Source organism: Odocoileus virginianus, chromosome 13 (genome assembly GCF_023699985.2).
Source record: "Odocoileus virginianus isolate 20LAN1187 ecotype Illinois chromosome 13, Ovbor_1.2, whole genome shotgun sequence".
Lineage (NCBI taxonomy): Eukaryota > Metazoa > Chordata > Mammalia > Artiodactyla > Cervidae > Odocoileus > Odocoileus virginianus.
In genome coordinates, this window is record NC_069686.1 from 29,597,723 (window position 1) to 29,612,877 (window position 15,155).

Here is a 15,155-nt window from a genome sequence, read left to right on the forward strand (position 1 = left end):
CAGGATTTTAATTTAACTGGATACGTACTACATATATTATTTTTAACCTGATTTTTTCCATCTGTCAATATATCTAGCATATTTTACTCTGTATTTCTATCACATAATTTTTCATGTTGCTTAGTGTTTCATTATGTGAATAATTGCATTTACCCAATTTCTTATTTGGGAGGTATTATATTATTTCTAATTTTTCAGCCTATTTTAAGGCTGTAATGAATATACCTATATATAAATCTTTGTATAGGTATCTGGTATTCTTAAACTTCATTTTTTAATTTTTAAGACTTTTGCTAGTTATTTCCCTATTTATTCTTCAAAAAGAATATGACAGTTTACCCTCTCACTAATGGTAGATGCTCTTGTTTATCAGATTGGAGATTGGTGACACAAATTTTCAAGACACTGAAAGAAGTAGCTGATATACAAATAGTCTGAACTGTAGACTGAAAAAAGTTCCATTATATTCAAGTAACCAGGCAGGAGGGTGTAAAAACTGATTTTCTATTTTAAAAAGCAAAGCACTAGCTTTGATTTTTTACCCATGTAGAGAGTTTTCCCATCTTTGCATAAAGAATGTCCAGCAAAATAATTCTTTTGAGGCTAATTTTTTGCTCATAAGCTTCAGCACATCCTGGATTAAACCCCACAGAGATCTCTTTACCATAAAGGGTGAAGAGATAATGTTAGTTGAAAGGTTCTGAGGATGGGAGTGATCAAGGGTCCATCTTTAGCACAAAAATCCTTGAATTTGGCTTCCATAGACAATTTGACTTAGAGAAGTATCATGTTCCCATGCTCTGCTGGGATTAAACGTACCTCTATACCCCACATGACTAAACAAATTGGTTCACTGGTGTCTATGGTCTGTCATTAGTATCTATCTGGATGCTTTATTAATAGGTTTAGATTTATATGAATTGATACAAGAAAAGTGCTATGTACAATGTCACCTTTCCATATTATTTTCCACTGGAGTAATTTAGCAAATATGTGTCTTGTAAACCTCTTATCTCCAAGATGTGATACTCAGTTCAGTTCAGTTCAGTCGCTCAGTCATGTCTGACTCTTTGTGACCCCATGAATTGCAGCACACCAGGCTTCCCTGTCCATCACCAACTCCCGGAGTTTACTCAAACTCATGTCCATCGAGTCGGTGATGCCATCCAGCCATCTCATCCTCTGTCGTCCCCTTCTACACCTGCCCCCAGTCCCTCCCAGCATCAGGGTCTTTTCAAATGAGTCAACTCTTCGAATCAGGTGGTCAAAGCACTGGAGTTTCAGCTTCAGCATCAGTCTTTCCAATGAACACCCAGGACTGATCTCCTTCAGGATGGACTGGTTGGATCTCCTTGCAGTCCAAGGGACTCTCAAGTCTTCTCCAACACCACAATTCAAAAACATCAATTTCTCGGTGCTCAGCTTTTTTCACAGTCCAACTCTCACATCCATACATGACCACTGGAAAAACCATAGCCTTGACTAAGGGACCTTTGTTGGCAAAGTAGTATCTCTGCTTTTTAATATGCTATCTAGGTTGGTCATAACTTTCCTTCCAAGGAGTAAGCATCTTTTAATTTCATGGCTACAATCAACATCTGCAGTGATTTGGGAGCCCCCAAAAATAAAGTCTGACACAGTTTTCACTGTTTCCCCATCTATTTCCCATGAAGTGATTGGACCAGATGCCATGATCTTTGTTTTCTCAGTGTTGAGCTTTAAGCCAACTTTTTCACTCTCCTCTTTCACTTTCATCAAGAGACTTTTTAGTTCCTCTTCACTCTCTGCCATAAGGGTGGTGTCATCTGCATATCTGAGGTTATTGATGCTTCTCCTGGTAATCTTGATTCCAGCTTGTGCTTCTTCCAGCCCAGCGCTTCTCATGATGTACTCTGCATATAAGTTAAATAAGCAGGGTGACAATATACAGCCTTGACGTACTCCTTTTCCTGTTTGGAACCAGTCTGTTGTTCCATGTCCAGTTCTAACTGTTGCTTCCTGACCTGCATACAGATTTCTCAAGAGGCAGATCAGGTGGTCTGGTATTCCCATCTCTTGCAGAATTTTCCACTACTACTGGTTACAAATAAACGCTACAGTGTAAAGCATGTTCCTTACCATTCAGAAGTTCACACAAATTTATGAAAATTTATGTGGCAAAATATAGATGATTGTCAAATTGGTTGCATAGAAATGAGTCAGACTTCTGTTGGTGGTGATTTTATGTGATGTAGGCACATCTACATGAAACAAGTGGGAAAATTTAAAGTACAAAAAATACTTTTTTTTTTATTAAGAGGTCCTGTTATGTTTTCATAAATAGCAACAACACATTTGTGTGTGTGTGGTGGTGGGGGGGGCAGTGCATATTCTAGGCCAAAGTAGAAAAGATGAAAGGAATTAGCTAAGTAAATGAAAACTTAGAAAATGAAATTAACATTGTTTTACCTCGGTGCTTTATGAGGAATGGAACTGGATATTTTTCACTTCATATTTCATATATTTTGTCTATCTGGTTAAAGATTATGACCTCCTCCTGAATAAGTCATTGAAACCTTTGTAATGACTTAGGAGCAAATCCAGAAGTTTATTTGTTCAAAGATTCAATATCACATAGATTGCTTGAAATCGGAGACTAAACTGTCTTCCTACTATAATGCTTTAGCCCTAACTTTCTAATGTCTGAAAAGTGCAAGTGTTAGTTGCTTGGTCATGTCCAACTCTTTGCCACCCCATTGACTGTAGCCTCCAGACTCCTCTGTCCATGGGATTTTCCAGGCAGAAATACTGGAGTGGGTTACCTTTCCTTTCTCCAGGGGATCTTCCCAACCCAGGTCTCCTGCATTGCAGACATATTCTTTACCATCTGAGCCACAAAGGAAACCCTTCTATGTGTAAATAAGAAATTTTTATTCCATGCTGAATTATAACTCGGACTGAAGAAATGAAAAAATTATAGTCGAATGTTTATGTAATATTAGCACAAGATTTTTAAAATTAAACTCTGATACACTCTAATACCATAAACATCATGATTACTGGTCAAGTTTTTAATAGGAAACAAATTGTTTGGAAGATAACAAAAGTAAGGTGGGATATAAAAAGTACCTTAAACCCTCTGAAAAGGTAGCACAACATTACTTTGGCTCATAAATCTATATAGAGAATAGTTTTTTGAGTTTGTTTATACTTATGGTGGCTTAACTTTACCAAAATGAACAAAATGTGGGACTGTGAAAGAGGACTATCCAATAGAATCAAAGGTAACAAGAGGAAATGAAGGATAATGAGGGCCTGTTTCGGTTTTCAGAAAAGAAAATTTTCAAGAAATTTCATCTGCAAGTCTAGAAGAAACAAGGTTTAAATTCAACTTGTCTCCTGTGCACTAGCTTTCTGGTTCCCCTATCATTGGAAAGCTGTAAGGACCACTCAAAAAGTCTAAGAAGTAGTATGTTTACAATCTATGTCTCAACAAATGTCCTAAAGGGCTAGTTAAATACTCTTAACCTTAACTTTAGTTGAAGCTTGCAAAGCCCGTATTTCATGACACACACTTCCTGCTCTTATTAACTGATGGAAAGTGAATGGAACTGTCCTTAGGGAAGTGTTTAGTTCAGACTTTACCACCCTGCAAATAAAACTGCTGGCCTGGTTCCCATCCATAACTTTGTTATTCTCAGACCAGAGATCAGAAAATGCTTCCACTCACCTTAGCAATGATCACTTAAGCCCTATTGTGTGTCAGACATGATACAATGTCCTAGGCATACAAAGGTGAATAATGCAGATCAATATGGGAAGTGCTATGCTAGAATACATAAAATAGTGCCTAACTATGTCTGGAGAAGAGAGGGAAGGAGGAAGGCTGGGAAAGCAATGCTATAGTTGAATCTTAAATGATGGACAGGGAGATTTAGCAGGCAATAATGCAGGGCAGAGCATGCCAGGCATGTAGTAAATGCCCAGATAGATCAATAACAATGGCAGTGGCAGTCCCTCCTGGAAGCAAATGAAATAGTGCAAGGCAAAACAAAGAAGTGAGGGTAAAAAAATCTTAATAAAGGCCCAGTGGTGTGCCAAGTATTGAGCTAACATTTTTCCTAGAGGGTTCAGAGGAAGATTCAAGAAGATAGCATTTGTTCTGGTCTTAATGGTAGAGTAAAACTGACATGTAGAGAAGGAAAATGAAGTTATACTAGTTGATAAAGCTGCAAAAGGCAGTTTTATATAAACATGAAAGTGCATGACTGCCTTCTCTTTTCTATTTATGTTCTCACTCTACAGATGTTGTCTAGTCCCTTGGCATCATACCATTTTAAGAGAATGTCTCCTGAATTTAGATCTCCAGTCCTGAATTCTCCTGAGCCATCCATCTGTGTCCCTCCAGATGTTTATGTGGAATTTCTACATAAATGTCATACAGTCATGTCAACTGTTTAATGTTTAATAGTGAGCCCCTGACTTTCTTTTCTGAACCTGTTATTCTTCTAATTTCCCATCTCAGTTATTGGTACCATCATCTAGCCAGTTGCTCTACCAAAATCCTTGGAATTATCCTTGATTCTTTTTAACTTCAACTACCATATCTAATCCTTCAATGAGCACTTTGACTCTACTCAAAAGCACATTTTAGATTTGAATTCTTAAGTTCCTGAATCCCAGTGATTATTTTTGCTTTATTCTGTTTGGTCTCTCATTTCTCCTTTGCTCCTTTACTGTCCATTCTTCACTCAATAGCTCAAGCTATCTTTTAAAAATTTAAGTCACATCATATCACTCTTTGCTTTAAACTCTTCTGTGTCTTTTTAAAGAACTAAATCTTTGCCTAATCGTCTAGCTACCATCTAGCTTACCAAACTCACCTCCAGTCTAAATTCAAACCACCTGTTCCAGCTGCACTGGTTTCTTCCCAATTCTGAACAAGTGCAAAGTCATTCTCACTCAATGCTATTGCACCCAAAAGTCACACTTCCTTCAGTGGTCTCCTTCATCTCTTTTCATTGTTTCCTTACCCTCATCTTCCAAATTTTAATCCAAACATCATTTAAAACTATGCTTTCTAATAGTTCTTCCCAGATTTTTCTAAATTATCACCATATTTATTTCCTTCCTAGAATTTAACATAATATTCTTTTCATTCATTTACTTGTTATCTCTCTTTCCAGAAACTCTCAGAACCTTGAAGCCAAGGCTTTATTTCTTTTTAAGCATCATATCCCAAGTACATAGCACAGTATCTGGCTTAAAGTGGATGCTCATGAGTATTTTTTTAATAAATGAATGCCAAAGTCACTAGTTTCTTAAGACTATAAGTAAGTGTTCGTAGAATCAAATTCAGAGACTCTAAAAAAAATAAGACACTACATAAAATGAATTTGGTTTGATCATTGGGAAGTCACTGGTAGAAGTAGTCAATTGGAGTGGAGGCAGAGGTAGGAACATCATGGGTGAGGACTAAAACAGGAGATGCAAAATTGGAGGAGAGTATCCTTGACTGAAAGGGGACAATGAAGGGTGTGGTGCTACAGTCTTGGGGTGTGTAATGAAAGTACTTTACAATTTTGGTTAATGAATAAGATTTGTTTAGATTTTCATGTGAGAAAGAAGCAGCAATGACCAAGAGTTTGAAATTACAAGGCAAGAAAGGGTAGGTGATGGAGGAAGATTATAGAGATGGAATTGGAGAATAGGATATAGAGCCCAGGTGGAAAGAAGGAAGGACATCACTTCCTCTGAGGAGTAGGACATCAAGGAAATGATATTTTAGGATCTCCATTTCTTCTGATAAAAGCAAAGAAATAGAGGCAGGTGTGGGACTTAACATAGTGAACAGCCTTTCAAATGATACCACGAGCAGCTGAGAAGCACTGGCCAGGAGTTCATAAAAGGAATGATGACTGTCAATAAAGTTTCAACTGAAACCATCAATTTGGTACTAGTTTATAAAGCCGTGTAATTCTTTCATCAATCACATGTTTATTAGGTATATTCTATCTCCTAGACACTTTAGTTGTTGCTGGAAGTGTGGAGGATAATAAATCACAGTTTCTGCAGTCTACCGGGACAGAGGAACAAGTATACTAATTAGCAAAGCCTTGTGGCGAGGCTTATACCAGAGGAATAAAATTATACAAGCAGAACACAGAGGATGATGGGGAAGGGGTCGTAGGTCTGGTTGTAAGATAAATAGCTATAATTGAAGCTCTTGGAATTGGAGCCATTCTCCATGATAGTAGAATCCTGGAGGGGGAGGTGGCTCACTGGAATGGAGGAAGTCATGTGTCTGTGAGTTAGCAGGTCAGAGGGGCTTCAGATGTAAGTCGACTAGGAAGGTAGAAGGAGTTCTTCTAGACAAGACCCGTGTGGCTGTGGCTCACGTATCTGAATTCTCAATGAATATTTGAGAGTGACCTGGAAGTCCACACATACCGGTGATAAGGCTAGGGAGAGGGTAATACAGCCAGATGGTGTAAACATCAAAGGAAGAAAGCATTGTATCTGAGAGGGACAGCATCGTGGTCTCAAAGTAGCCATTAACAAGACGGAAAATGCTCAAACCATTCCCCAGCCTCCTGGCAAACAAGGCATTGTAAGAAAAGCATCCTTCACTCAGGAGAATTTCAGTCAAGACAGGAGGGAGGGAGGGAGTGAGTGAGGGGGAGAGAGAGAATGATTTGCTAGCTATAGCAAAGGCTGAGGATACCAGAGTCAAGGATGGAAATAGTTGGTTCTGAGACGCCAAAAAGCCTCAAGTGTGACACATTTCCAGAGCCTGCACAGGCCACTGAACCAGATGGTGTCAGTGATCTGAAGATACCAGCAACCTGGGATTGGTCCACTTCTTGTCAAGGGATTGTAGGCAGAAGGACCACTGACTTCCCCTCAAGGTCAATGCTGGGAGTAAACAATACTGTCAATGGTCAGAACCCAGAGAAAAATGCCCTGTAATCCAATATCTGTTCTTTTGAAGTATCTTTTTTCTCTCTGATTACGAAAGAAATATATATTCACTGCACAAAATAAGTAACACAGAAAAGTATGAAGAATAAAATAAAGATCAGTTATAAACCCAGAGGGAGGTAATATAATGGTTGTTAACATTTCCATATCTGGCACTAATAGAATGCTGAGGCATTTATCAGTTAGGACTCTGAAATATGTCAGTGTTCCTTTTTCTCCCTTTCCTACCCTCTCTTTCACCTTCCATCTTTGGTGCCCCTACCTTTCTAGCTTCATCCCTGTTCTCCCCAAATTCAGATTTCGACCATGCCTGGTGGAGAATCACTTCACCTTGGAGCCACCCAGTTACGCATTAAGCATCGAGCGGATGTTGCCGTTGTGGCTGCTGGCCTTGCAGGCCTGCGGCAGAGTTGCTATGGCTGTGGCCGTGGTACTTGGGATGCCTCCTCTTGTTCTCCCAGGGTTCAGAGACCACGTTGCTGGGCAAGTCTGAAAACCACTTAACTTTTCATATTCATTTTTCAAAAAAGAAAAATGCCACCTTGGGGATGAGGCTAACCCAACCTTTACGAAAGGCGCTCTGCTGGTAGTAACTCACTACCATTCACCATTAAGGTACTGTTTTTTACGAGCAAGATTCGGTCTCTTGACCCAGACACAGCATGGCAGGCCAGTCATTGAATGGTCCTCTGTCGTTAAACACAAACTTCAGTTGCCTCATCACTAGGGGAATGATGGTTTCAGCCCCCTGAAAATAGCTTATGTGTGCTTCAGGTTTTCTCTTGCTGCCTCCATTCCCAGGAAAGGGAAGTAAAACATGCCTAGTCAGACAGTGCTTTCACTTTTTTGAGCTTGATAAATTTGTCCTTCATTTTACCACATAAGTCAGAATTACTATTTATCACAACCCTGCTAATTTTTTCTTTTCCTCCTTCCTCCCACCTATCTCCTGCCACATCCCCAGAAGCATAAAGCTTTCAATATCCTGCTGTCCATTAGCATAAATAAACTCATGCTTTTAAAGTAAAAATAGATTTAATGCTATATTTGTTAAAGACTACATTACCATAAGAGGATAAAAATATTCTTGAGTAACAGGTAGATCATATACTTTAGAGACAATAATATGCTTTTATTGTGGTTCCCTGAAAGTCGATTATTTTAGCCATAGATTAAAACTTTAGGTCTTGAGCACATGTTACATTTTCACTTTAGAAACTGTTAAACCATGCAGTTTCTCAGGACTTGTACTTTCATGTTTTAACTTATTTTTTCTGTTGTCAATGTTTTGCAGGCAGACCAAAAAAACATGAAGGGCCATTTAAATTCAGTATTTGCTATATGAGCCAATGGATAATGTTGTTATAACTTTGTTCCTTGTTTTTATATTTCAGTTGTTAATTTAAATTTTATGTGATATTTATACATTAGATAAGAAAATACTGGGCTGATAAAGAACAGAAATGGCAGGAAATGGAAATGAGAGATCTTCGCCGTCTGGAAGAACTGAAGAAATTGATGGCTGAACAGTCAGTAAAAGACAGAGAAAGGTAAAAAGAAAAAAAAAAGTAAATTGTGTGGTAATAGAAGTCTTCTGTAATGTGTTATGTGAATGGAGTCTTCCATAATGTGTTAGGATAAATAATATCAGAGGGAGCATTTTTCTGTACTTAATATGTCCTTACAATATTTATATTCACAAATTGAAAAATGATACTTATATTTTAAACTTTCATATTCATACACAAATCTCTAGTTTTCCATTTTGTTCCTTAGATAGCTTCCTAGTTAAAATCATCGCAGAGAATTTCGTAGTATTTGATTGCCCACTGTGTGTGTGAAATAATACTGGCTGCTGCAGTGACTTAATATTTTGACCTAGAAGGAAGAAACCATTATTCAGAGGAAAAGGGAGACCCATTGACTATGACTGAGGCTGAGAAAGACAATACACAATCATACTGTGCTGTGTGGTATTCTTTTTATTATACTTAAGAGGTATTTGATACAGGAAAAACCTTGAATTCCCCAGGATAATGTAACTTTAGAGCTGAAAAGGACATCTGAGATCCAGTTTTCTCGTTTTATGAGGATTTTATGCACTGAAAAATTAAAATCACTTTTCCCTAGTTTAATGTATCAATTAAGGTCAGTAAAGGGGCAGAGACAACATAGTATTTTGAATCGGGGAAGTTTAAGATAAAAAATTATTAATTCTAATTAAAAAAAGTCTCAGTTACATAAAAGGATATAGAGAAGTTTAAAGAATGTTGCAGGGCTGGAGGAGGGTTCTCATGGAAGAAACAAATTTGGAAGTGTGGCCCCTCCTGTCCGCAGCTGGGATTCAGACCTCACTGTAGAAGGTGTGGTTGTGGGCTCATCCAGAAGCTGTTCGCAGTCACTGGGCAAGTAGGAATACCCTATCTGGGTGCAGGATGCCAAAACTGGAAGTCAAGCATTGTGATTCCAAGACTTGATGGAAATCCGACCATGAGAGTACTTCTGAAATTTGATGGGAACCTGCCCACAGGGTGCAACTGAGCTCCATAGCACCTCTGAGTGTACCCACAAGTGCTGCTGGCAGCTGTGAAGCAGGAGCAAGGAGGAGGAGTAAACCAAGAAACTAGGAAAGAAAGCCCTTCCTTCTTCAGCACCCCTCCAGCATCCTTTTCCATCATGGCCGAGCACTGTGCCAGCTGCAAAGCAGAAATGTTACAAGGTCCATCTCTATTTTCATAGAGCAGACAATGAAGGGTAGATTTGGAGCTGAGAGACAATAAATTGGTAACTGGCATAGTTATATAGTTTAGCCAGCTCCTGAGTGGATTTTCACAAAAGATAAATTAAAAAATAGGTCTTTCATTTTGTAACATAAATCATAATAAAGTTTTCTTTACAGTTAGTCAATGTAAAAAAATTTGCCTGGAACTCTTCATATTTTCTGCTCAATTTCATTGTGAACTTAAAACTGCTCTAAAAATGAAGTCTACTACAGTACTAAAAATTACATTTTAGACTTATTGTAACTTAAGATGACATAACCATCTTACACAACAAAGTTCAGTTATATCTAGGAAGCTTGCTTTGTGACCCATGGAAATAATTTCAAATTCCAGTCATCAAGTTGCAGAGTGAATCTGGGGTTCCACACAGATGCTAGGCAATTCCCCCCAATTTTCTGAATAAAATTCACTTGATTTTCCAGGTATCTCAGGATTTATAATTGAGTTTAATCTATTACGAAGAAAATCAAGAATATAGCAAAGCTAGGGCTCAAGGTTAAGTGATGAAACAACCAGTGAGAAATCAGTTAAGCACAAATCAAGATATAAGAGGATACCAGAAGGCAGGCCACACCATGGGTCAGAGGCAGAAACAAGCAGTTCAATATTAAAGGCAAGGCAAATGTGGGGATCAAAAGGCTGGTTGGATAGTCTGAAACTAAGCTAGAGGAACAAAAGAGAGCCCCAGGAATTAAAGGGGGTGGGGAAAAAGGAACAGCTGTAAAGTCCCGGCATCTAGGACTCATGATTCTAGTAGAATCTGCCCTCATAGCCTAGGAGTTGCTTTGATTACAGAGCCATTTCAGCCTTGTGCTTCTTGTCCCAATAATTATCAAGATAAGCTGATTCAGAACTTTAGTTGAAAAGAAGAAAAGGAAAATTAAATGGGCCTGTCTTACATAACAGAAAAGAAAACTAGGTGTCATATTATAACATAGTGAATATAGTACCAAAGACTAGGAATCAGGAGACCAGGGTTTTAGTATCTTATTTGAATGGTGTACAACCTAGGGAAAGTTATTAATTTAACCTCTATTAGGCTCTGTTTTGTTTTCTGTGAAAAAACTGAATTGGATAACTTTGTAGGGCTAAGTGAGCTATCAGCTTTTAAGAGTTTATGATCTGTGTGTTTTACTTATCTGAAATGTAGATTCAGATAATAATGAATCCAATCCTTCTATGCCAATGGAAAGTCAGTGAGGAGGGCTGTTAAAATATCCAGATAATGTATCAGAACATAATTCTCAAAAAATTTTGGATGATATTGTAGAGAAAAGCACAGTCCTCATTTTGTGATTTAGAGAGAGAGAATCTAACATGTGAAAACAGCTGATAACTTTTGCTTCTGACAAGAACTAGAAATTGTGTTCTTTTGCAACCATCCTGATGCTGAGAATGTGGTTGATTGGTTAAAATGTTTTTCTCCACTACTGAAATGCGATTCACAAATCTCATATTTGATATTTTAACTGTAGGCACATTTTTCTCATGTCAGAATAAGAAGGCTTGAAGCAGTTTCCGGATCTGTTAAAAACACACATACACATAGCCTTGAGAGTTTGAAAACTTCTGTTATTTAATTTTTCTATTTTCTAACTCTAATATTAAATTTCTTGAAAACAGTACTCATAAATTAACACATATATTAGGTTAAACCATAAGAAAATTACATTTTTATAGGTCAAACAATGGTTAAGTATTGGCAGTTTTATGCAGTTCAGCATAATAAAGAGATATAGCAATTTATTTACTAATTACATTTCCTGTCTCAATCTGTTGTGAGCTGTCTTGTGCCCTCATCACTTTATTGACATTGTTCTTGCCATAGTTTCCACTAACCTCCTAATGCCCTATTTTTATTTCTCAACAATGTCAAAGAAGTGGAGAGGGAAGGCTCTAGAATCAGGTTATCAACATAAGAATCCTGTCTCTATCCTTTATAGCTGTGTGACATTTGGGTAAATTATTTCACATTTCTGTCAGTTTCTTCACCTATATAATGAAAAAATAAATAGTATCTTCTTCATGGGATTGTTGCAAGGAATAAGTGAGATATTAAATGGAATGCACACATAGTGATCATTCATTAGATATAAAGATTATTGTCAATTGATGTTTTAAAACATGAGACACTAACGTAATTTGTTCTCAAAATATTTAAACATTTTAAATGTTTTAAATAAAAGGTGTAATAATGGGGACACTTTTAAAAACTGAAATATAGTTGATTCACAATGTTGTGGCAATCTCTGCTATACAGCAAAGTGACTTAGCTTTAAATTTTTATGCATTCTTTCTTTAAAAGATTCTTTTCCATTGTGTTTATCCCAGGAGATTGTATATAGTTCCCTGTGCAATATACTAAGACCTTGCTGTTTGTCCATTTTAAATGTAATAGCTTACATCTACCAACCCCAAATTCCTAGTCCATCACTCTCCACCCTCCTGCCCCAACTTGAAAACCACAAGTCTGATCTCTATGTCTGTGAGTCTGATTTTGTTTCATTTCATTTGTATCATATTTTAGATTCCACATATAAGTGATATCATATGGTGTTTATCTTTCTCCTGGCTTACCTCACTTAGTATAATAATCTCTAGTGTCATCCATGTTGCTGCAAATGGCATTATTTCACTCTTTTTATGTCTGAATAATATTCCATTGTATATATGTACCACATCTTCTTTATCCATTCATCTGTCAATGAACATTTAGGTTGTTTCCATATTTTGGCTATTGTGAATAGTGCCACTATGAATACAGGAGTGTGTGCATCTTTTTGAATTATAGTTTTGTCTGGGCATATTCCCAGAAGCAGGATTGTTAGATCATATGGTAATTCTATTTCTAGTTTTCTGAGGACTCTCTGGGTGGCTCAGTGGTAAAGAATCTTCTTACCAATGCAGAAGATATAGGTTGGAGCTCTGGGTTGGGAAGACCCCAGAGAAGGAAATGGCAACAGAGTCCAGTATTCTTGCCTGGAAAATCTCATGGGCAGAGAAACCTGGTGGGCTACAGTCCATGGGGTCACAGAGAATCAGACACAACTTAGTGACTGAGCATGCTTGTGTGGGGAACCTCTATACTGTTTCCCACAGTAGCTGTACCAACTTACATTCCCACCAGTGGCATAGGAGGACTTCCTTTTCTCCACATCCTCTCCAGCATTTTCTATTTGTAGACTTTTTAATGATGGCCATTCTGACCATTTGAGGAAGTGCTATACCCCACTGTATTTGCATTTCTCTAATAATTAGTGATATTGAGCATCTTGTCATGTACCTACTACTATCTGTCTGTCTTCTTTGGAGAAATGTCTATTGAGGTCTTCTGCCTATTTTCCAGCCAGGTGGGTTTGTTCATTGTTGAGTTGTATGAGCTATTTGTATATTTTGGGAGACCCTCATGCATTCTCTCCAGTGGAAGTCTTCTCTGATATCAGCTGTTTAATACATACATACAAATTACATACGCCTAAGTAAAATATGACTTTAAGAGCAACAAAGACCCAATACATTTTACATTATGGTAACATTGTATTTGTTTCAGCTGCCATAACAAAATGCCATAGACTGATGGTTTAAACAACAGAGATTTATTTTCTCACAGTTCTGGAGGCTACAAGCCCCAAGATCAAGGTACCAGCACTGTTGACTTCTGGTAAGAACCCTCTTCCCAGCTTATAGACACTTGCTTTATACTCAGAGGGTGGGAAGAGAAAGATAGCAAATTCTCTGATGTTTCTTCTTAAAGGGCACTAATTCCATCATGAGGGCCCTACCTTCATGATCTCATTGAAACCTAATTATTTCCCAAAGGACTCATCTTCAAATACCATTACATCAGTGTTTAGATTTCATGTGAATTTTACAGGAACAAGGTCAGTTTATAGTAACCATTTGTGTATAAAAAAACACATTTATGTATGGACAAATTACCTATTTATTATTAACTACTATTTATTGGTTGCTGCTAGCACATAAAGCTTTTGTGACAATTAGAAAAAGTACCCCTTTCTGGTGGCAAAGTACATAGATTCCCTACAGGAAGCAGACAGATTAGGAGAAGACAAGACTGCCCTCCTGAACCATGACACAGAGTTTGACAAGCAGAGGCAAAACTGGACATCAGGCCCCATTTTTACTCCTGGCTAAGCATCACTTTTGCAAAGCACAATCTTCAACATGGATATCCCTGCAAATAGACTAACCTAATTCTTTTAAAATATTATATGTTACCCATGTTTCTTCTAAAGTTTAGCCATCTGATATTTCTTTTCATGAAAGATGTGAGCTAAGTTTCTGACTTTTATGAAAGCTGCTCAGTCGTGTCCAGCTCTTTGCAACTGCATGGACTATACAGTCCATGGGATTCTCCAGGCCAGAATACTGGAGTGGGTAGATATTCCCTTCTCCAGGGGATCTTCACAACCCAGGGATCAAAACCAGGTCTCCCTCATTGCAGGCTGAGTCTTTACCAGCTGAGCCACCAGGGAAGCCTTTCATATTGTTCTAAACTGATAGACCACCATCTCTACACCAGTTATTTAATGATTCATCCTATCCCCCTGATTTTAAATGCCCCTCTTTTATTATATATTACATTTCTAATTATGCCTTTATATCCATATGGACACTTGACTAGATTAAATAAAAACTGATCTATATTTTTATTTCTACAATAGTAACATGCTGTTTTAATTATTATTTTTCTGTTTTAATTATTCTGTGTTTATTCATTGTTCTTTTCAAAAATATGTTAGTTACTATATCAAGTTTCAATTTACAAATCTGTTAATTTTTTGCATTGAAACTTTGTTATGGAGCGCTGATTTGTGTGCCAATTTAATCTCCATTCTAGGACCATTGTTCCAGAGTAGCTCTCCAATTCAAGTCTCTTCTTAGGTTCTCTGGAAGATTTCATAGTTTTTGTTTTGCTCTTTTTTTTTTTTTTCTGATGAAGACCTGGAAATTATTTTGGAATAAGTAGAACCGAGTGACCAAGAAGCCAATTAGAAATTTTCTTTAGTCACTATGTGAAAAGTGTCTGAACTAGGAAGTGCCAGTGGGGATGCAGAGGTGATAGATGCTTGTGAAGTATCTAGATTAGGTAAAATTAATTTCACTGAGGAAGGTGTTTGAAGGAAAACAGAGGAAGCAGCATAATACTGAATATTATTGAGCTTTGTCTGTCCTCTTGGGTTGAAAGCTTTTAGTTATTTTGTTTTCAATCTCTTTTACTTTCTAATATATTCATTTGCATATATTATCTATGTACCTTTGACCACTTTCTACATGGTTTGAAATATGTTTTTATTATTTAATTTTTAAATAGTTTAGGTTTCATTTTTGATGTCCTAACAATATATTGGTAGGGTGCTTGACAAAGGCAAAGTTGCTAACAGTTTTCAA

At 37.4% G+C, this 15,155-nt stretch overlaps 1 protein-coding gene across 3 annotated transcripts in view; it reads left to right on the forward strand.

Annotated features, from left to right (window-relative positions):
* Positions 1-15,155, forward strand: part of CCDC148 (coiled-coil domain containing 148) — a 536,518-nt gene that overhangs the window by 207,749 nt on the left and 313,614 nt on the right. For all 3 annotated transcript variants that reach the window (XM_070476172.1, XM_070476173.1, XM_020883117.2), the window contains exon 13: positions 8,392-8,510. In XM_070476172.1, coding sequence (XP_070332273.1) covers positions 8,392-8,510 — 119 coding nt within the window. The remainder of the gene's footprint in view (positions 1-8,391; positions 8,511-15,155) is intronic.